This window comes from Blennius ocellaris (assembly GCF_963422515.1).
Source record: "Blennius ocellaris genome assembly, chromosome: 19".
Classification (NCBI taxonomy): Eukaryota; Metazoa; Chordata; class Actinopteri; order Blenniiformes; family Blenniidae; genus Blennius; species Blennius ocellaris.
In genome coordinates, this window is record NC_137668.1 from 20215141 (window position 1) to 20238860 (window position 23720).

At 42.2% G+C, this 23720-nt stretch overlaps 1 protein-coding gene across 1 annotated transcript in view; it reads left to right on the top strand.

Moving 5' to 3' along the window:
• The first annotated feature begins 12590 nt into the window (after positions 1-12590).
• mmp16a (matrix metallopeptidase 16a (membrane-inserted)) overlaps positions 12591-23720 on the top strand; it is a 70543-nt gene continuing 59413 nt past the window's right edge. The window contains exon 1 of the mRNA XM_080514897.1: positions 12591-13091. Within this exon, the coding sequence (XP_080371023.1) occupies positions 12966-13091 (126 nt within the window). The 5' untranslated portion in view covers positions 12591-12965. The remainder of the gene's footprint in view (positions 13092-23720) is intronic.

The window sequence follows — 23720 nt, forward strand, 5'->3', positions numbered from 1 at the left end:
CGAGCATGGAGCATTGCATGGAGCATTGCAGGGATATAAAAACCCTGGCTATAGTTTGGCTCCACGCTGCACGGCCTTATTATATGTCTGCGTTGCTATATCCTCTTGCTTTCACGTTCAGCAATCCTGTTGAATCCTGTTGCCTGTGCACGGTAAATAGGTGCTAAAAACCCACCACAGTTCAGACTGACTTTACCGTAGAGAAGGAGCTACGGCACATTGCTGCAGATCTTTTTCTTTCTTCATATGCAGGGAGAGTGAGGACACTCGACACAATGCAACTAAAGCAGGAGAGGGGAGAGCTGAGACCTGCCAACAAAACAGATTTCTGAGGAGACAGGTGGTGCCGAGGACTACTTTGGTGTTCTTGAATTATTGATGGAGTGGAGGAATTTAGACGCTGTGTAAGGTATGCTGTCTGATTTTGATGTAGCTGCCTTACGCAACTCGTGTCTGGGTATTCTTGAAACAAACATTTGGGTTTGTTTTTTTCGTTGGTTTTTTTTTTCAAATAAATCCCACTTCAGATCTGATGACAACCAAGTGATAATGGTTCACTGGTGGAAGAGGCTTGTTTTGGATGTTGTTGGATGAGTGTATTGCCTGAAGTGAAAAAAGAAAGCACCTGAATCTTTGCAAAAAAAAATAAAAACATCCATATTTGAGTGTTTGTGCTATATATAGAGCATTTACATGATTCACTTTGCAGGTGAGCAGCCTTTTCTTACAGGAAGCAGGACAGTCACATAACTCTATTTCAAGCTATTAGATCCCAATGGAAACCATTTCGTTTGTTAGTTTGTGCTATTGTGTGACATGTGGCACTTGGCCCAATGCAGAAATTTGATTTAATGAAAAAAAAAAACACATACAGACAAAAATACACAGTTCAATTGTCAACTGTTACAAATATAGAAAATGTATTTCTTTTTACTTTACTGGAAAGTTACTGAATAAATACATTTGGGCTCAATATGCCAATATGATCAAATGTCAATTAAATATTAATGAGAGAAATATTCCTTGTACCTTCAATAATAATGATAATAATAATTATTTTGTATAAGATAGAAGACTTTTATAATCTTATATATATATAGTCTGAACGGGCCCATAAACCCACAGATTTTAAGCAGTGAAATAATTCAAATATCATCACAACTGTCAATCTTTTGTCAGAGATGGCCAAAGTTCCGCCTCAAAACGTATCAAAATCCACAACAAACTGAGCAGCTTTGCAAACATAATTTATTTTTGGCAAATCAAAATTTGTCCCAGTATGACGGCAGTTTTGTGGTTGTACCTTTCAGTTGTTTCTGTATGCTATTGTGCACCAGTTGTGTCCAGTCGGCTGACTAAACTGAAGCTATATAATGTGTTGAATGGTATTCTTTGATTATCTGACATCTATGCATCAATACTTCACAGATTGAAACAGCCACAAAGCAGCGGGTTCATGGAGTTTCGCTGGAATTGATTAGTTGTATGTCAGTTTAATGTCCGAGCTGCGGGTGTAGATCTATTTAAATGGGGCTGCATCATTTGGTGTTAACGAGCACAGCAAGCCCACCTCCTCCTCTGTCGAATGCTCATTGTATCGCTTCGACTTGCACTGTTTGAAAGCTGCCAAACATGATTCAAATCCCTCAGTCTTCTCACCAAAGCTTCCAGTTCATGCGGCTTATTAACAAGACATGTTTCACTTAATGATCGCAACCTTAAAACCCTCCTGTCTTTAATTCATATCAGCTGTTTGTCTGCAACACACTTTCCTCATAAAGTCTTCCTTAGACATTGGAGTTAATTAGTCTTCCAAAGCCCCGAGCTTTTTGCTTACAATTAACATTTCTAAAGGCCTCTAATGTCATAACACCTTTATTTTAATATGAGCATCCATCTGAGAAGCATCTGCAAGATAATGGTTTTCCCATGGCGTGCTTCATCAAGTGACTCTTCCTGGCTCAAGGCTAATTTATCCCAGCTCACATTTACATTTTAGATGTACAGTGAAATGTATGTGGGACTCTGCCCACTGACAGCTGGGACAGGCTTCAATTTCTTTACTATCATTATCTGCCATGACTTTTTTTTTATATATATATTTTTACATGGATTGAATGCTTATGAATACTTATTATACCAAGTGTCATTCAATCACCTTTATTCATAAACCCTGCTGCCTCAGTCGAGCGCTGACATGACAAGATATGACAAGAGAACGGCATGGCAGGAGAAAGAGTACAAATTTAAGACATCTAAGTTAGAGCCGCTATAATTTGTATTCCGGGAATATCAGAGAGCCAGTCATGTGCAAAATGTACTGATGTTATAGCGGCAAAGCCGTAGATAAAATGACCTGATAATTGTTTTCCACCAAAATCACATCTACAATAATAGGACAGTTTTTTTTGTTTTTTTAACAATTTGCTGATTCAACAAAAGTCATAGCACTCCACTCCTGAATTTTCTGCACTATTTGATATACTTTTTGTTGGCATGCAGACCTAGCTATACGCCAGAAAAAAGATTAAACGGGCACCTTGGATAATATTCTTTGCGCCTTGCATCTTAAAAAAAGACAGGCATGCAGAATTATGCATTCAAAAAAAGAATCACTTTCTTTTTTATTTTCCTCCTAATAAAATGAGCTCTTGCTCCACAAATTGCGATATCTGCCATCCTGAGTCTTCCTCTGAGCATACCCTAACAGAACGACCCAACAACCAGAGCACACGGAAGATGACCAATATATATATATATATACCACAGCCGCCAGGTGCAGACAATCACACACTCAGGCATAGGTGAAAGACATCGGGGCGGAGCGAGCCAATTAGTGATGAGGAAGGGAAGTCAAGGAGTCTGAAATGAAATGAGAGAGACAGTGAGACATTTAAGACTAACATAAGACATGAAATATGAACTTATACACACACACACACACACACACACACACACACACACACACACACACACACACACACACACACACACACACACACACACGCAAACAATTTATTCCCTTATTCCATGTTTGTCCGATGCATCTTATCAGGAGTGGAGCAGTCAGCGTTGGGAATTCGAGCAGATGCGCGCTGTCAGTGTGGGCATTGTTGTTAAAAAATGACTTAAGTTCCTGCACTCTCTCTGTTCCCTCCCCTGAGCTAAACTGACAAAAACTTTTTTGTCTGTGAAGTCTGCTACTGCTTCACAATGTTGTGACCTGGGCCGGTCTGAGCCAACAATTCAGACATATTTGAAAAAAAAAAAAAAAAATCATATGGGGTGGCCCTCCGAGCCCAGACTGTAATAAAAAGTGTCCGGGTGTTCGCTCCTCAGCACATTCAGACCACGGGCTAATCTGAGCCGACAGCTGGATTACTGCAGTCGCACTTCCAGTAAGAATAAAACTCCTCTCGCGTAGCATGCTGTTAATTCTCATGGTAAATGTGAGCTAACCCACTTCTGCAGGCTGCTTTAAAATGGTCCTGTGTGACACGATGCTTTGCCAGGAGCCAAGAACCAATTTAGCGTTTGGACGAGACGGGTGTGAGAACTGCTTCAGGGAGCTATAATCAATCATAATTGCTCAAAATAGCGCAGTGAGTGCATTGCTCACCTCTCTGCTGTAGCAGTCCCCTCAGTGCTGAACTTGATCTTTTCAGCGTTTATTCAGCAGTGCGTTTTGCTCGACGACAGGCAGCGAACGTCAGCCAGGACACCAGAGGTGGATGAATGTTTTCACCTTCATATCGACTGTATTAAACTTATTAACTGCAGGCTGAACATATTACACACACACACACAAAAAGTCCTGCATGTTTCCTCACTCTTCCCTCATGACATTTCAAACATTTGGAGAAGATGGTACAGATATCATTACACCCTTAACTGGTGAATAATAGGTCAGCTAGCAAACCCCGTCTCCCAATTTCATTGCGCGGGAGCTTTTTGTGCCTGGTTGAGTGAAACGACTCTAATAATGATTAATGTATTTGAAGCAGCAATTCACACAACTCATCTCTCTTTTTGCTTCACACGAAAACAAATGCAACCAGCTGCAACTTCCAGTGTTAGTGGAGCATTTACACCTACACCAACAGCTATGATCACAAGACAATGAAAAAAAAAAAAGGCATATGATGTGTTTTTGATATATTATTGCATCAGACAGACAGTAGGCAGCAGCATGTTCTCAAAGTGTGAAGTTAGAGTTATACTTTCAGTTTCCTCCCACACTCCAAATACATGCCACTGAGATAATTCTCTGCCTGTAGGTATGAACGATTGTGTGTATAAAAGGTAGACGTATGAAAAGTAGGAACCGGCCATATGATTACTCTTGCATGCTGGGTAATGTCCAGGTCTTATCACCTTTGACTCGGTGCTAAACCTGAAATCAAGAAGTCGCAGGGAACGAGGCCTAAGAAAGAATCCCTAATCAATGCTCACGATAGCAGTTGAGAGTTTTGAAGGTTTTGACGAGTACACTAGACGTTAGGTAGATATGCCATAGAAGTCTGCTGAACTTCACTTCTCCCGCTGAGAACCATGCGCAGGATCACTGAGCAAACTCTGGCTGAGACTTCCTCACAGTCGGTTCCAGACAGCCGTCACGTGTGTCGGAGGAAATGCCCCACATTTTCTGCACAGAGGAAAGGAGCACTTATGAAGTCTCGAAACTCAACTCTCCCCGATGCACTCCTGCACTTTCAGATTTCAGATCTTGTCCTTGAAGATCCAGATGGAGTGCTATGTAATCATCTTTGACTTCCTGTCAAGGACCTGGATCTTTTTGAAGTGACTGATTGATCCATACAAAAACAAAAACAACACAAGTTTATAACTCTTCTTTCTCGAGTTGATGACTTTGCATTTTTATTTACTGAACAGACACAAATATTCACAGATATTGATATTCTGATCTTGGCTGAATCTCCACGGTTCGAACCATCCCTGAAAGTTTATGCTCCACCGTGTCTGTAGATAAACATTCGGATGCCCGGCCTCCACACAAACTGCATATTTTTATATCCGTCCATTAAAACGGCAGCTCGCTTGGGAAGTGGAATTTACCTTCTTTAGTGTTGTACTTCTCCGAGTTTCTCCCACTGAAGTTATTAACGGCTCTGTTATGGCATCATATTCCCACAAGCACAAGTTTGAAAAAAGAAACTGTTGGCCACATTGAGCCAGAGAGAGAGAAAGAGAGAGAGAGAGAGAGAGAGAGAGAGAGAGAGAGAGAGAGAGAGAGAGAGAGAGAGAGAGAGAGAGAGGGAGCGTTTGCCAACAGCACCAGCTGACCTACTTCCAATTTTTTTTTTTTTTTAATTTGGTGAATATCAGTTTCACATTTTTGGCCAATGTTTGACTGCATGGTGCAAATGTTTACCCCGGACAGGAAGGGTGGAAGCAGGAACTCTGGGTCCAAGAGCCGCTGTAACCACAACCAATCACAAAGAAAAATCTCTTTTGTATGTGTGTGTGTGTGTGTGTGTGTGTGTGTGTGTGTGTGTGTGTGTGTGTGTGTGTGTGTGTGTGTGTGTGTGTGTGTGTGTGTGTTTGCGGCTGTATTTGTGTGCCTGCGGGAAGTTGCTTTCCATTGCTTCCACTTTGAAACTTATTTCCTCGCGTTATCAGACCCACAGGGAGGTTCCGTGCAACTATTTTTGACTCATTCAAAGCCGCTGTTGGCACACACTGTCAAAAGATGTTAAACACGGTTTCGTGGGCTAATGGGCTAACAGGGTACTGTATATGACCGTCGATACATGTTTTAATGAAATGTGAGTGAAATATTTAGGCATGATCTTTCTTAATAGGTAATTTTATACAAACGTCAAATGTTTGGATGAACGTATTGGGAAAATGCCTTATATAAATGCCTTAATCCTCCCAATATGATTTAAATGTTGCCTTTGAAATCAGAACTGATGACGAACGAAAAAAAGTGGATGTTAAAACTCTTAACTAATTTATGAAAAAACATATTTTTGCAAGGGGTGAACCAGATATTCCAAAAGCATGTAAATAGCCTTTGTAAAACTTCATCTTCAAAGTCTTACCAGTCTGGTTGGTAAAGGAAAAACTAATTATGGGAGCAACATTGACTACGATATAATTAATGTTGCTGAAGCTAATTAAAAATAAATCATTTGTGATGAACATTAAGAAGTATAGGGGTAACAAACTTGATGAAGTGGAATAGAAAATGGATGGGCGGATCAGTTTATCGGAGAAGCACGATAAATCTACATCAACAGATTCTAAATCTCAGCCTCCAAAATTATTTCCATGAAATGTAAAGCAGATTGCATCCCAAGAATCTGTTCCTGATGGATCCATAGGGATTTTTAAAAGATCAAGCCTCTCCCTGGTTTTACTTTTGAAAATGGAGACTGACAGCAGGTCTTTGATTTCGAGAAAACCCGAAGCTCTGAAATAACAATTATAGATGAATGAACTCCTTTAATAGTCCGGCCTACAAAGATACAATCCACATGTTATAAAGAGTGTGGTACATCCTCCGGTACACTTTGATTTTAACAGCCTTTTACACACTTTCTCCTCTTGTCATTCTCTCTTCCCTTTGTCTCTCCAGGTTCCATTTATCCAAGTTTGAGCTTTTATCACTGAGGAGCCTGCCAGGATTTCAAAGCCAACATATCTATTGTCATTCCGACACGTCCTCAGCCAATTTACTGCCAAATCAACGGACCACCCTGCTGCCTGACTCAACTCATTCATTCATCTATTTTTGTCCTCAATAACCAGCTCAAGCGACTCCAAGCTTTTGATTTTTGAGTCAGGTGGCGAATCCCGCGGTAGTTATTTTCCACGTAGAGTTCGAGCTGGTGTGAATCTGCCTACGAGACTGAGCTTATTGTGCAAATATTCAATTCAACTTTCAATTGAACTTTATTTATATAGCATCAGATACAACATTTCTAGGTGCTTTTTCACAGAGAAGGACCCAACGAGTCCACATGAGCAAATAACCAGTGTGTTTCTGCTGTCCGAAGTTTAAACAAGTTGGAGCCCAAGTTCCACGTGAACTTTCGCGTCACCGCCGTGTTAATAGACATCACCTCCAAGCTGTATTTCAAAACTTCCGAGATAGACGTCCAGTCACATTTCTGATGGCTCGTGACCAGATGTGCTGATTTCCAGTGTCAATTGGCTCTCTGGAGTTTGAGCCAAGCTTTGATTCAAAACCGTGAAATCCTTTGATTAATTCACATGTAGGAAAGAATGCAAAAAAAAAAAAAAAATGCTACCAGACTTGTTTTTTTTAGTTTAGTTTAAAATTTTTTTGAAATGGTACAAGTCTGTTTTTGACATATGGAAGGATACAGTCAATGCTGGAGAAAATTCACCTCTTTTTTTTTTTTTTTTTTTTATAAATCTTGTCTGCTATTGTAATTAATGACGACATATTCACTGGCAAGCTTCAGATCCAAACTCCTAAAAATGCACCAGATGAGGAACACAGTTAATATTCTATTCCACACACATGGAAAAAAAAAAAAAAAAAACATTTCTGAGATAAAATTAGGCTTCAAATGAAACAAGAAAGCTTTTTAATTAAACAAAAAAAAAGTCTGGATCTATTATGTTGGAAAGCATGAAACTTTTTTTTTACGATTACTTTGAATAACAGTTGCTTTAAATGACCAAAATCTAATACTAATGATCATGAATTGATTGTAGTTTGGATGTAATTTCTGGTTCGGACCCAACAAGTAACAGGACTCTTGTTGGAACCGTTATGATTCGTTTTTAGGAGATGTTTTCCCCTTTTATTAGTTACAGCTGGCCACACGATAACACATAAATCAATCGAAGACTTGCAATGGTAACCTTTGTATTGCATTTGATTTTTATCTTCTATTCCTGACTGTCACTTCTCACTCTCGGCAGAGTGAAGCACGCAATAACACGGCACATGCTCTCGATACCAGTAATCACCTCTGTGGAAGAAGGTATTCTACAAATAGGACAGATTCTTGCTGTGCTTCTCCAGCCGACCCTTGTGAACATGAATTGTGAACGCACCCAATCACAGGAAACATTATAGAAATCAAACATCCAATAATTTGGCCCCTCAGTCCCAAAGAAATGACGGAAATTCCTGCTCTGAATGGCGTTTTGTTGAGAAAATGTCAAATTCTATTGCTTGAGCCAAAGTGGAGGGATACCCACATTTCTCAGTCTTTAGATTTTCACATGAGAAACTCTGAGATTACCAATGACTGCTGCACTTCATATTATATATTTTAAATTCTTTAGCTTTAAGAGAAAGGCAGACAGACGGGAGGCTTTGGATTCACGCTGCCAGGAGATCCAGGAGGTCTGACTGGGAGCAGATGCAGCCGTTATGAGACAGAGTCGTTCTCGCAAAGGGAGGCTTTGAGGATCCTGGCAAAGCTCTGTGCTGGTGGGTGGACCAGTTGGAAAGGGCCAGAACCTTTCAAAAAGGGTATTCAGGATTACAGCGCGAGAGAGGAAATCATCAAGGAGAAGGAGAGGAAGAAATAGAGAATTAGGGACAGGAGAAAGGAAGTCAGGATGAGAAAGTGACTCAGCCTGCCAACAAACTTCAGAATAAGCTTAGCGAGAACAAAGAAAGGATGTCAGGCTTCTAACAACTGGAACAACTATTTGTGAATGTGTACGATGACAAAGTGTGATGAAATTAATTCAATCCCTAAAACGTAGGGACACAACGTTCATCTTGCAACTCTGCAGTTCTTTTTTTTTTCCCACTTTGCTTGTATGACTTTTTCAGCAACAAACACCAATGGAAATGATGCAATGGAAATTGTGATTACGGAGGTTGAACTGAGGTTGAACACTTTTCAATCATCAGACACACGAGTCACTGCAATGAGGAATATAAGAAAAACATTTAAATCGTCTCAGTGATTTGCTCGCTCTGCAGATATACTGTACATTATGCCGGCTGTTCTGGTGAATTCAATGACAGCATTTTAAATAAAGTTGTAAAATGAAAGGAGAGCTGTTTTCTCCTAAAAGGAGGGGATTGGGGTTGATGATTTATGATGAGGTTAATTGATTGTGCAGTGGTTAAAAGGATTTCTTGGATTAAAATCCCATCTCTGAGTAGGTCAATAGAAACACCCATGCTGGAGGTGTTTATTTAACCTAAAAAGGTTACAAAGGTGTTCAAAGTGAATGTGAAGAAGTTCAAGGTAAGAAAAAATTAATCACTCCAAAAAGACATGTCACATGTAAAAACCTTAAAGCAAAGTTGAAAACAGAATAAATGAACGGTGGCACAAAAAGTTTTGGTGTGTCATGTTGTCATTCCATTAATTTTAACTGTGAATTCAAACTAATTCTGAGGTTTTCAGAAAGTGCACTGAGTCCACGTTTGGTTTTCAACTTCGGTGAAGTGAGCGTAAGTCGACACATCATCGACAGACAACATTATTAATTCCCCCTCAGAAGATACAGGAAGGCTACACATCACAGGTGAGTATTAAATGAAATATATTATCTCTTTCTGCTCGATGACTGTGAAGCTAATTGTGCCTGGGACCCAGGAGAAGGAAACCTTTGTCACTGTATTTGTTTATAATAACAATAATCAATAACTGCTGTTATTAGATCTGAAAAAGACACGCACAGTGAAAGACATGGCTTTGATTATGTTACTACTTGTCAACACGTCATTTATGTTGTCATTTCCACGCACTTAAACCATTCCTGTGCTACAATTTAGTTATCGTCAATTAGAATGTAAGTAAGACAGTGCATAGTGTGTTATTGCCTTGAATGAAAAAAAAAACTGTATGTTTATCATTTTGAGGCAGTTTGTCACACTGCTAATAACTGGATCTTTTTTTTTCTGTTGGCTTATCTTACCAGAACAATTATTGCATGTAAATTTACTGGAATGGGTTTGTGGATTTCCAAAAGTTTACCTTTTTAAAAATCCTGAAAATGTGAAAATAAGCTGACCTGACATCGGGGCAATGAGTTTTCTCCCCCTCTTGCTGCTCAGTTATTAAACAGGATATCGACAAGCGCTGGCTCTGCTGACTGACGTGGAGACGCCATCATCATGTCCGTGCTGAGAAAACGAGAGATTGTATTAATTTAAATGCACTTCTGGGGATACTGGGGAGGATTTTAAATGTCTGTTTACCTCATGATGATGAGGTAAAACTGCCATTTCTGCCTTTCAATGTCGCCCTCAGTACCGAATAGTGACTCAGCAAAAGCAAAAGGTAAGTCAGGAATCAATGAGTCAGCGGACCACATTGTTATCCATTGAGTGACGTCAGGGACAGATAGTTTGGATCACAGCAGTCACAAACCGTTGTCTAATTCATTGTGACAAATGTATGTACATGTATGTACATACATATATATATATTTACACAAAAATATACTTTTTTTTTAACTCAACTTAAAATTGATTCACATTCCCTGAGATATTTCAGAGTATACGACTATAAAAAATCCTCAGAGTCACTTACTGCAAGATTAGGTTAATAGCACATTAATGTGGAAACATTTCACATTACCCTACTGAAAGAATACTGCCAAATATAGCGCTCTCGAAAAAAGATTATATTGACTATATTATATTATATATTATAATATAATATATTCAAGATTGAATTTGTGTTAATGAGATATGTACATGGAGCTTTCCTGTTCTTTCTGTAAAACTCTTTTACTGTGTGAGGAATCATTGGTTTACACGTGGTTCCCAGTGTTTTATTTTTTCCCCGCTTCACATACATGGTGATCTGCGATGATCTATGTCACATGTCAGGCCAAAGGGTCTCTGTTGAACTACACCAATCACACACACACACTGGCAAGTCTCCGGTCCACAACTACCCTGAAACAGATAAGAGTTGGTCTCGAGAAGTTTGAGAAAACTGGATGAGCAGCTTTTAATACAGAGCTTTATCTGACTGGAATAATCTTCTCACGTACCTCTCTGAGATCTATTACTTCTCAACACAGGTTCAATACCTCTTTATTTCCTCACCTTAAAACACCTTGTCTGTGTCTTTAACCGTGATGATCCATTATCTTTTTTCATTATTCTATTATTGATACCGTGCTTCAATCTTAGTAGTTTTCTTTGGATTGTTTTGGGTGTAATGCGTTTAGTATAATTGTGTTATCTACAGTTTGTGACATGTTTTTGAACTGTGGAATCAGGAGAACATGCAAAGTGTGTGTGTTGAATCCTTGTCATACATTCACTTTCCTCATCCCAAGTGGAAAAAAAAAATCTTTGATCCAGCTCATCAGATCCTACTCTCATAGGATCTATATCCTCGAATCAGATTAAAGAAAGACAAGCTGTGTCATACTGAGGGGATGACTCTTCACATGCAGTAACCTTGGGTTTGTGTCAGTGCGCCACACACCAGTATTCTATGAGATTAGAGCTTGATGAGAGGGTTTCTTGTAAAAGCAGGGCCTTTTAAAGTTTCTCTACAGTCACATCAGTGACAGTCCTGATTGCATCACCATCCTCTCCTGGAAGCTGCACTGACACACACACAAAAAAAAGACATCTGAGAGGGATTACTCACCCACACTGAGAGGTTGTGGTTGTTTGAATTGAAGCCCGGGTCCGTCACCGCCCTCTTGTGGCTCAGAGAGACACAGTCACCACCAAAGGCGGACAAATACTGAGACGCTGCAGGTTGCTTTGTACTGTAATGTCTTTGTAATGACTGTTCTCTTAAATGAATTTTTTTTAAATCTTTGAAGATCTTTTTAATTTTTTTTACAATCCTTTGAGCGAATCAGTTAAAATTCAAGCTGTGGATTATATAAAGGTTTAATTATGCGTTACCACCAAGAGTACGCTTCCCAGAGCCACACTCTGCTCGTTGGCACCTCTAATAACTACAGTATTTGTATCATCTCTTCGTTTCCATTTGACTGAAGCCTGACACGAGGTGATGAATATGTGATGAATCCCCAAATTACCTCTTTCTGCACCATTTCTGAGGTGCTGCGTGCACTATAGGCAAATTCCACTGTGTGAGAAAACTGGAGAAAACTCATGCATGCATAGGGAGAACGTGCAAACTGCAAAGCCCAGCCAAGGAAGGATCCAGTGACATGCTTGGTTTAAGGAAAGAATGCTATTCAGCATGTGGACCTTAGTGTGATTTGAGCAAGAACAGTTAAACATTGTTGAACTAGTTCAGAAATGCAACAAGTTGAACATGCGTCTTTGCTCCAGACGAATTATATTGGGTGGCCAATTAGTAAAAAATGGTTTTGTTGTAAAGGTTGTCGACCTCTGAGAGGAAGTTGTGTTTTTATTTTTAATTATGAGGTTATTCAATCTATAGAAGTCCAAATATGTACACGCTGCGTGTGAAAATGGTCTTTTATGCATACAACGAACTAATAATGAAAACGTTGTTGTTTGATTGGAGCGTGTGGATGAAGGGATGTGGATGGAGAAGAGGAGGAAGGGGGGGTGCGCTCTCACCGTGGCGCGCATGCGCACTCAGTGGGAAGCGCGGTTGAAAACGAGCAGCTATGCCGCGCTCTGCAGAAGACGAGCTGGACGCGTCCGCTTGGAACAACGGCCGGTGCACCGGAGGACCGACCCGGGGAACTGCGGGACGTGGAGTGCTGCTGACAGGCGCCCAAAAGCGAACCTCTCCCCGGGGATAACCTCCTTTTTTTTTTTGGTTTTGTTCCCTCCTTCCCGGAAAGCCGCGGCGAGCGCACCGAATCTGCTTTTTCTGCGCTCTTTTCTCCCCCCCCCCACCTCCTCTCCACACTCTTCTTATTTCTACGGCGCAAGAAAGACACCGAGACACCAGCAATGTTGCCGCTAAATGTCTAGGATTTATCTGCGCTTTGTCCGTGTGTCTGATCGACAGTAAATCGCCGTGAAGGCAGCCTGAGCAGCGGCTCCAGCAGCGGCTCCAGCAGCGGGCTCCACTATGGTTTTATCGGCGCTCCGCAGCAGGAGATGTCTTAATAGCTGCTGTATGGGGACGTTATGCCTGCAGTTGTTGCTGTGGATTTTATGTGCGGTGAACGGAGAGGAGCAGCCGTTCAGTGTCGAGGTAAGGACTGGCATGAAGCAGCTTCTCCCATCTCCCTCCCGTTGAACTGCCTTTTTTTTTGTTTGTTGGGGTTGTTGTTGTTGTTGTTGTGCGTAATCCGTAAGAAATAAAGTCTTTAGAGGTCGTGTTGCGACTGTGTTGACGTTAAAGCAACAACAGCGTCTTTGTCACATGCCCAGCTGGGCTGCACTTTCTTATTTCTAGCACTTTTAGATATTCGCTTAATGAATGAAAACAATTCTCATCGGTCTCAAATCGACACGCAAATGAAACGTCTTCATGTTTTCCTTTTTGCTCCATGTGATCACATCCATGACTTAAAGCGACTCAGCATCCACTAATAATTGAATAACATCCATGAATGGAGCAGCTGTTTAAAAAGAAAAAAAAAAAAGAAAAAAGGAGACGACATCCTCCACTTTGCCACGTTCAGATACCATCGCTTGTTATTGTAACAAAAGCGGCACATGCTCCAAGGCTCAACTCTCCAGAAAGAGATCTGATGGGGTCACAGGCAACAATGTGGGCAAGCCAGATGAGATTTGAACCGAGCAAAGTGGGCTTCTTCACAAAGGGAGCCTTTTATTCCCGATTCTGATCTCCCAGCTTAATGGATTGTTCGGAGTCCTCGGGCTACAAGTGTTACGCCACTAAAAACGTGAACTCTCAATCAGCCCCCTCTTTTTTTACTCTTTTTTTTAAAAGAAGAAAAACAGCCTGCGTTTTATTCATCTCCCCCTGGAGACTGTCTCAGCTTTCTCTCCCTCGTTTTTTTTTCCTTCTGTCTCCTGGGGAAAGTGTAAACAGTTTCCTTCATTGTCTCTCACATAAAGATGCATCTTTGGCTCATGTGTGCCGACTGTGATTCCAACCATACATGCATGCAGCCACATGATTTGCAAGCTTTGTATGCCACATGGTCCCCCCCCTCCTTGCAGAAAGTCAGCAGATTTAATCCAGATGCTGCAGGTTATTTAGTTAAGATGTCCAAGCTCACATGACAAAGCCGGGGATGCATGTAAAGGAAGAACTCTGGACCGAGTTCCTCTCCTCTTTTCGCCCTGCATTTCCATACGTATCCCCGATTAAAAGCCCTTTGTTGGTAATAACATCATCATTGTGCTTTACAGCATTCCCTTCTCCCACGTCCTCCGCCTCCACTCCAATGTGATTATCCTCCCTCAAGCCTCTGCGGCTCTCTACCTTGTGTCACAGCGGTGTGGATTGTGACACAGTGCTCTCACTTGTTCCCCAGGAAAAAAATAAAACAAAAGCTCTCACATCTGTAACTTTTAATGCCTAATGGATGAGCAGCAGGAGGTCCCGAGCTTTTTTTTGTTTGTTTTTTAAAGACACATTTCCACATGTTGGCAGACTCCTGCTGAGCCTGACATGTGAAGACGCTGCTGAGCTCACGGTTGTCGGGACACGATCCCGCCTGCAGGATGGAGAGAGACAAGAGATGGAAAGGCGCGCAGGTTTTTACAGTAGCATCTTTGTGCTTCCCAGTAGGGCTGCGTGCGTGTGGGATTTTCAGCGCCCCTGCATGTAGTTATGCTTTCACCCGGCGCGACGTGAGACGTTTACGACCTCTCGTTCAGCTGCCGCTGATGTGGAGGCAAGAGCGGTGACGGAGGCGGGCGGCGAGCGCGCCCGGCTTTTTGCGATTGTGCAAAATGTACCCAAAGCTGAGCAACTTTGTGAGCGCTGAAAAGCCATTGTTTGAACTCGTTCTGTTGCATGCATTCTGTGTGGGAGCATGAGCTTCATCTCATCCCAAGTGTTTTCGGTGTCCAAATCGTGGGATCCATGGTCACGTGATAGTTAGACGCCGTTCATTTGAAATATCTAGTAAGTCTTTTTTATTTGTGTTATACTGCAATCGCGTTGTCTTTTGACAGAAACAGTGAAAATGGGTGAAAACAAGACTGTGATGGTTGTTTATAATTGGATCTAGTTGTCTGCAAAAAAAAGAAGTAGTTATCAGACTTATCTGTGGCATTAATTTTTCCCCATATCGAGCCAATAATCATCGGTTCCAATAGTTATTGTGCATCTCTAATTATTCTTATTTCACTCATTAATAGCCTTGCCCTCTGCCTGTTTTTTTGTAATCACAATTTCATCTCAAAAAATTAGAAAAAGGCATCCCCCTGACCCCCATGCTATGTTTTCTTTTCTTCGCCCAGGCTCTCTAGCGCCCCCTCATGGGAGTCAAACCACACCACCTTTTGACAATCACAAGTTTAAACTGTTATGAACTGGAATGAACTGCTTTCACTGGAGCCACTTACTGCCCATGTTATGACTGTGTGTGTGTGTGTGTGTGTGTGTGTGTGTGTGTGTGTGTGTGTGTGTGTGTGTGTGTGTGTGTGTGTGTGTGTGTGTGTGTGTGTGTGTGTGTGTGTGTGTGTGTGTGTGTGTGTGTGTGCGTTTGCGTGTTTACCTACACCGCAGGTTAGAGAGGGGCAATAAAGAAGCCAGAGATGAGCATTTCTTCTAAATACCAGGCTGTGGTTTGAGGTGGGAGGTCATCCAGAACCGGCCCTGTAATTGCTGGTCAGCCTGCGGTCTCTTGAAAAGCCCTCACTCTTTCGGATGGCAGCTTTAGTGCCGACTTCCTGGATTTGTCTTCATGCCTGAGCTAACATTAAAGCTGCCTTTTTCCCCAATCAACCCCCCCCCCCCCACACATACACACACCAATCCTCCCTCCATTTCCTCTCTTTGGATTACACTTTTACGGAAAGCGCAGTCTGTCACCGGGTGATAAAACAGTAATTAATACGAGAGCGCAACACCTCACTCCAGCTCTATAGATCTGTGCTCACTGCTGAAGTCTTTGCAGGAAAGGGAAAAAAAAGAGCTCTCGAGCATTTATTTATCTGATTCTCTTCCTCTGAAGAAGTCATTTGCTCTCTAAATAAGACAACGTCATTAACGATGGCACAGTCACTGCTTAATTTTATTTATTTCGGTGCGAGTTTTACTCTTTATTGATTTTACATGGAGAAGCCGATGATTTTATGTGACAGCCGGTGAAATCACGTCTTTAGTGTCTTCTCTGCGAGGCCTTGCACTGTAGGTGGGCCGCGCAAGCAGCCGAGCCAACTTGAGTTATTTTTATTATTAGCTATTATGTAACTGGAGTAATTAAAAAGAAATAAAGGAGGATTAATCTCTTATTCCTGCATGTGTTTGACAGTGTTTGGGCAGTTGAGGGGACATTTCTCTTAATATTGCCACAGATAGTGCCAGAAAGACCCTCAATTTGTGGAACAGCGTCTTATTCAAGAGGTTTAAAGGGTTAGCGAGGTTTCACGCCGAGTTTATTTATGGTTTAAACTTTTTGAATACGCTTTTAGAAATTGTGCCTTTTGTTCCTGCCTGCATTCAAAAATGGTTGTGTTACATAAACCGCCTCATCATATCTCTCACAGCTATTTTGGCACTCTGCGCTCTCTGGTCTCTTCTTTCTTTCTTTCTTTCTTTCAGTGGGGATTGGAGATATTTTGATTCTTTTTTTTTTCCCACCACTCCTGCTCAGTGCTGAAGCTTACTTCAGGAAAGAACAACAACAACAACAACAGCAGCAGCAGCAAAGCTCGAGCGCTGAAGCCTCATGAGCGTCGTGCTGCCTTGGTTACGCTCGATATTTTGCGACGAGGCATCAGGTGCGCTGCTGTACTCTGAGTCACATTAAGTGTTTGAATTGTGCCACTATGCTCGCCGGAGACAAAGAGAAAGTGCTTAGTCAGAGATAATCGGCTCCGCAACAAAGAGAGCAAAGTGTGTACTCCAATCTGTGAACACATCCTGTCTCAGATGGATGAATGAATTAATGAAAGGTGGTTTGACTCCACTCTGCTGACTGTACGCGGTGATTATTAACTCCACTAAGGGTTTTATTTGCTCCCCGTGTTTGTCTTGTTTGTCGGCGAGTTATCTCCGCTCCGGATTTCCATGAAATACTCTGAAACGGTTGAACTTTCCTCCGAAAGCGATTGATCCGTGACGACACAGTCAGACAGTGGAGTTTCAGCTGTAATCCTGAAAGACAGACATGTTTAGGATTATTTTGTTCATAGAAAGCCTCGATTTTGGATTAAGTTCAGTTACCATCATTTCTCTGTATTTAACCTATCCTATTCTTAGTTAACTCCCCATGTGGGAGTTAACAAAGTCGTGAAGCATCTGGGAAGCAGTCGGATAGTGGAAACCCATTGGCACTGGGTTTCGAACCAGCCACAAGCTCTTTTCTCCAACCTCTTGCCACGAGTTGGTGCAAGCAGTCCCATTTTTTTGGGAAGATCTGCTTGCTTGCAATGTTTATTTCAACAAAAGCATTGACAAAGCCCATATTAAATGTGCTTTGTAATACTGAGATGCCGGGTTTGATCCCTGCTGATGAAGGGTTACACTCAGGGGAAAACACACATTTATATTAACAGACTCTACACAGGAAAACCCCAAACCTGCATTCAACACCAGCCCCCTTTTTTTTTTACTCATTTCACCAACAGCTGTATCACATTATGTTTGTGCATATGAAACTATACACCGCATGTCTTTAGCTTAGCATTATAACTGAAAACAGGTCCTCTGAAAACTCCAGGAATCATTAAAGTTCTCCACTTTGTTGGGTCGTTGTTTGGATTATCCGTGCACAAACTAAACTGTAATTCAGAGGAGTTGTGTGGTGGAAGCGGTTCATGGTCGGGCGCAGTGACTTGAGAATAATGACCTGTCAGTTTTACACTCATGTTCGGGAAGGCAATAAACAAATGAGATGAAATGTGTTAATTAGTGAGCCTCAGAAGTGGAAGAAAAGACGTTTCTAGCACTGGGCTTTAATTGCCTCCTGGTTTAAGCAGCATCTAAATAGATAAAAGTATATTGCTATCAAAGTTCTTAAGGAACCTTGGGCAAGATGAGCAAATATGCATGAATATATGTGAATTATAAACAAAAAAAAATAGTTTTAGCTTGAAGTAAATTAAGTTATCCCACACAAATGCTTAGTCTGAGTAAAAATCTCGCATCATATTGTGTTTAATGCCAGATTGCACTCAGCACATACCGGATTGAGCGGTGTCGCTGCTCTCAGCACCGTGTCACACCGGTGTCAGTGCTGCAAACTGCTTAGTGCTGTTGTCGCTATGTGAGGAATGGCAGAGCTTCATCCCGCTCTCTCAGCTCCTGTTACTAGTTGGCATGCTCTGCCTGAGTGGCATCTGAATAATGGAAACCAACTGGTGTGTGTGTGTGTGTGTGTGTGTGTGTGTGTGTGTGTGTGTGTGTGTGTGTGTGTGTGTGTGTGTGTGTGTGTGTGTGTGTGTGTGTGTGTGTGTGTGTGTGTGTGTGTGTGTGTGTGTGTGTGTGTGTGTGTGTGTCACTTTCTGTTGTCCGTGTCGCTGCAGCCATTTGTTTATTTGTGTATGTGTGTCAATCAATTGCGGGGGGCGAAATGTGTCGACATACTGACACCTTTCTGGAAAGAAAAGTTGCGACTTGGGTGTTAGACAGGTTGTAGTTTTGGTTAATGAACTTTGTCCCTGCAGGTGATGAATACAGGTGATACAGGTCACTGGTTTAGGCCCGAATATGCCTGGTTACAAGAGAAAAACGTTAGAAAGATCTGACTGGCAGTTTTTGGAGATAATCGCTCGATGGCATGGTGTTCTCGTGCTGCATTTTCCAGAAATTGTTGGCAGGCAAACGGTGTACTTTGGTGTTTTTTTGTTTTTTCACTTTGAATTTTGGTTAATGGATTTTGAACGCTCCTGTTGCTTCCCTGCAACAGGAGCTGCGGTGGATTTCAACATTGATATTCAATAACAATGCCACACGATGATTCAAAACAGGCTTCGTTTAATATGTGATGAATCTCTCTTCGTAGCAGCGCATGTAAAACCTGCTCTTGTAATTGCTCCTGTGTTCCATCAATCAATTTTCTTGCATTTGCATGAAAAAAATGTCTTGCATTTGCATGAAAATATCCCTTATTTTCCCTACCGGTTTACACGCTCGCATTTACCAAAGTCGTTAAATTGTTGCTGTTGTTTCCCTGCAGCCACGTTTCCCTCCTACATACTGTACACTCTGTATGGATGAGCTCACCCCTCCTGTGTCTGAGTGCACGCAGGCGTATTTTTGAGTGTATTTATTCTGGTGTGCTCTCGCCCCCGTTTCTCACTGGGCGATCATATGGATTGCAAACACACGCGTGCGCACACAAACACGCACATGCCCATATGCACACATGCCCATATGCACACATGCCCATATGCACACATGCACGCGCGAGTCTTTTGTTGACGTCATTTGGCTCCGGCGAGAGGGTAGATTTCTGAGGGTGTCTGGTCACCCAATCCTGCAGAAATACAACAACAACTGCACAGGCCTAAATGATTCATAACCTCTGCACACACACACACACACACACACATGCACGCACAGCCTCTTGTTATTGTGATTGTGCACTGCACACTCACTCTTTGTGTGTGTCAGAATCCCTCATTCTAAGGCTTACCTTTGGTCACAGACTACTGAGTTGTTAAAACTTCAATGTGACTGACAGCTGTGACATCACATGGTGCCGATGGGGCGTCACGTGACTGGCTGTCAATTAAGCTTTTGACAGAAACACTATTCTGTGTGTGTGTGTGTGTGTGGCATTTTTTTCTTGTTGTGTGAGTCTTGAAAACTGTTGCAATCTGCCGCTGCACGCACTACTATAATCACATTCCGGCATGTTTGAATAAGTGATTACTCCGTGCTTCATCCTCAAATTAGCATAAGTTGAAAGCTGAATTTCAAACAACCTCATGAGCTTTTTTTCTTTTGTATTGCCTTTGAGTATCGACATCCGGCTGCAGCCAGTGTCAGATGCAATAATCGAGACATTTTTTTTTGTTTTCATTTTTCATCATCTTTAAGATATTAAACTACTATGACAAACCTCCCCCTCCCGCTGAAGATTCTCCACTCCAAAGCCAAAGTTCTGATCAGTATGTATGATCAGACCGTGACATTTGTGGGTGACATTTTTGTGACATTTTGTCCTAATGGGGCCACTGAGATGCAGGACATGGCATGCATAAAACGTGTGTGTGTGTGTGTGTGTGTGTGTGTGTGTGTGTGTGTGTGTGTGTGTGTGTGTGTGTGTGTGTGTGTGCGTGTGTGTGGGCGCTGGAGGCTAAATATGTAGCGGCGCCCTGTTCAGCCTCTGCAGTAATCACATTGCATCGGGGTCACGATGTGCAGATGATAGTTTCGGTGTCATTAAAAGTCAACTTGGCTCCTCCGTCCAATTTAAATTCTATGATCACAAATTCGAGTGATGCGCGTCTGTGTGTGGGCTTGTGGTGATCGGTGTGGGCAGGAAAGGCTGCGGTTGCCTTGACGACCCTCACACACTCGGGGCCCAGCGGTTCGGGGATGAATAATTCAGGGGGTGGGCAGGGTCAGAGGGGGCAGGCTTTCCCGGGAGGCCCGGGGATCGTGTTCCCGCGAGCCACCTGTGTCCGCCAACGATCGCTGATCACGTCCCAACAGGCAGATCCATATCTGCCCGTCGCTGCCTGCCATGTGTCATTACACCGGCGAGAAGTAGCAGGTGGCAGACTCTGTGTACCAGTAATATTCAGAAACATGACAGCTGTTGCTATTAATAGTCCAAGTAGTTATCGCATCATTCAAATGAAGTCTTTCTGGTTTGAATAAAGCACATAATGATGAGTCGACCTGTTATTTGTGCCTTAAAAAAAAAAAAACAAGACTTACGGCAACATATTTTAACTGCTGATTCTCCATCCTAGCAGGGAGCTAATTGTATTCTGCCAGCATCTCCGGGTGTAAATCATTCACTGATTGGAGGAGCAGAATGAAAACAAGTCGGACTTGAAGTATCCGTGGCCACTGCTGACAGGCGCTGGCCTCCAGCAGAGGAGCTTGTTGGCATTTTGCAGGCTGCCGGCAGAATTTCTTTCCTGACAATGCTTCACCTGACTCACACAGAGTTCGGTGAAGTGAAATGGCACCATCGAGTAGCAGACAGAGGGATCCGCTGAAATATAAATGTCGGGAGCACAAAATATAACAAATGGTCGAATAGGATGTGTGCGTGATGATTATTCATCTGCATTTACAAACGTCACTTAAAGGGGTCATATTATATGGCTTTTCAACATTTCACAGGTCTCATGGGTCCAAAAGCATTTTATTCAAGCATTATATACATTTACCCCAAAATCCAGCTTTTCCTTGATTTTCAGCCATTTCAATATTGGATCACATGAGCTGCATTCAGAATCTGCTGTGTCTCTGTGTGCTGGGCTGGCTCCCCCTACACATGCCCGTCTCGGGAAAAGGAGACAGTATTTCCTCTACCTTGATTGGGATTGGCGACACTATATAGGGTTTGATTTCTGATTTGCAAAAACACACTTTTTTTGTTTAAATTAAACAAGCTAGGGAGAGAGATGACAGACTTTCATCACTTCTGGGGCATCATTCCAGGTATAATGCTAATGCTATAATGCTCAACAATGCTATTAATTTAATATATAAGCTATAGTTGATCTCCTCTGCCTGAAAAGGCTTCTCTAAACATCTCTGGCTGATCACCAAACTCTTCAATTGCTGCATTCATTCAAGGACTTCCACAAAGTAAATCAAAATAATTTTTGAAGGAAGACTAATTCCCTTTAAAGTGCAATGTTGTAATGTATGAGTAATGATGAGATCAGTTTATAGTGATGTTTGCCTAAACAGAGCCGTATTAACTTGAAGATTTGTGACATAATACAACTCTTGACATGGCTCAGGTCCCCTGGTCTTTCCTCTGATGTCTTTTTTTAGCCGTCTCATAAAATTTTCAGTCGTTTCGAAGTCCCCTTAACGTCAAGATCGCAGGCCGACCTCCTGACTGGCACATCCTCGACTCGCCCACATTAATGCACATGTGATCCCGGAGCACAAGCCGCTGTAACCCGAGGGGACTCGGCTCCTACCGGCTGATCAGTCACAAGCGTCAACATCAGTAGGGGCGCTGTGCGGTGTTGCCATGCCGACCGGGCTTCCTGAGCCCCGTCTCATTCATAATAGAGCGACTCCGGTGCCTTACAAGTTGGCCTTTTGATGGCACCCATCGGCTAATTAGCTCGCCTTCTGGTCGTCAGGTAAAGCGCCCGGCCGGCTGGTGGAGAGTTGGTCCGGGGACACGAGCGAGGCGAGTTCATCCTGGTTCAGTGCTTGTGTGAGACATCTGGATGAGGACAAGGCTTCTGAGTCATACTCCGCTAGTCTGGCCTCTCTTTCACTCGCCTGCTAGTTTCTGAGTGTACTTGAGGTGGCGTCGCTAATGCTGATACTGGTTTAAACATTTGTGTTTAAGATCATTCTCTACCTAAAATGTTTTAAGTAGATGCTGGATAAGAGGCTTAGAGAGGTGGGAAATTGTATTTTTCTTTAGCTAAGGGTCTATAAATGCACTGGTGAGTCCTTTTAGGGGAGCTGTGAGGACCAGGATTTAAAGCACTCGCTATGTGTTTTTTTTTCTTCCCATAATGTGACTGAGGTGAAAAAGTCTGCATGAAGAAGTGTGGAAGGAGGTGAGGTTAGGCCAGGTTCCTCTTGCATCTGACGCATGAGAGAAATCTACTTCAAAGTGAAGTGAAATCAAGTGTGGAGAACCCAAAAATAGGCACTGATGCATTTTGGAGATTTTCGCCTTCGTCAGGCCACTGCTGCCGGACGCCTTATCTTTCCACTTCAAGAGCGCCTTGATTTCTGGAGAAGTTTAACCTCATTATAGCACTCAAGGCTTTCTGCTCACAGGAAGTGTTCGGCGCTTTCAGCAGCGTCATTTTTAGATCACACATGAGAGACCTGTGTTTGCTCTGTGACACGTAAACCACTCGGCTGCTTCAAACACTTCAACTCCGCTCTGGCTTTTGACTTACGGTGGAGACGAACGTGTAAACGAACTAAACTGACAGGCCAAGACGATTTCCAGTTACTTTGTGGTGAGAATGCAACACAAGCACGGACCACCTGACGTGCAGAAACTGATGTATGACAGTTTAATGGAGTTAAAAGCACTTTCATCTGTCTAACAGATTTAATACATTTAGAGTACGTTATTTCACTGTTTTGATGAGACTTTTAATGCAATCTGAATCAGTTGCTAATAGAAGCTTGGCTTAGTTTTGCATATTGATTCCAAGCAGGTCATGTCAGATATCAAGACACCAATCTTCACGTTGGTTTTTGAGGAAGGTTATGGTAACTAAAGTCATTCTGGTTAGTTTTCAGCACTAAAATGAAGGGGTCGGATTTCAGAAATACAAGTAGTGCAAAAGCAAAAACAAACAAAATGGAAATACTTCTCTTAACGTTGCCTTTTTGACATGACCATTCGTTTAATCTACAGTAAGATTTCGGTAAAACCTCTGGGTTAGTTTGGATGTTATAGTCAGGCCTTATAATGTTTTTGTGTTGGTATGTTGTGTATTTCTCAAAAACAGTCCTTTTCGTGATCATCTCTAGTCTCCACTCTTTGATTGTAGTGAGTTTGCCTTCAGCCAAAGCTACCCGGTAATTACAGTTTATGATTTGGTCCGTGAA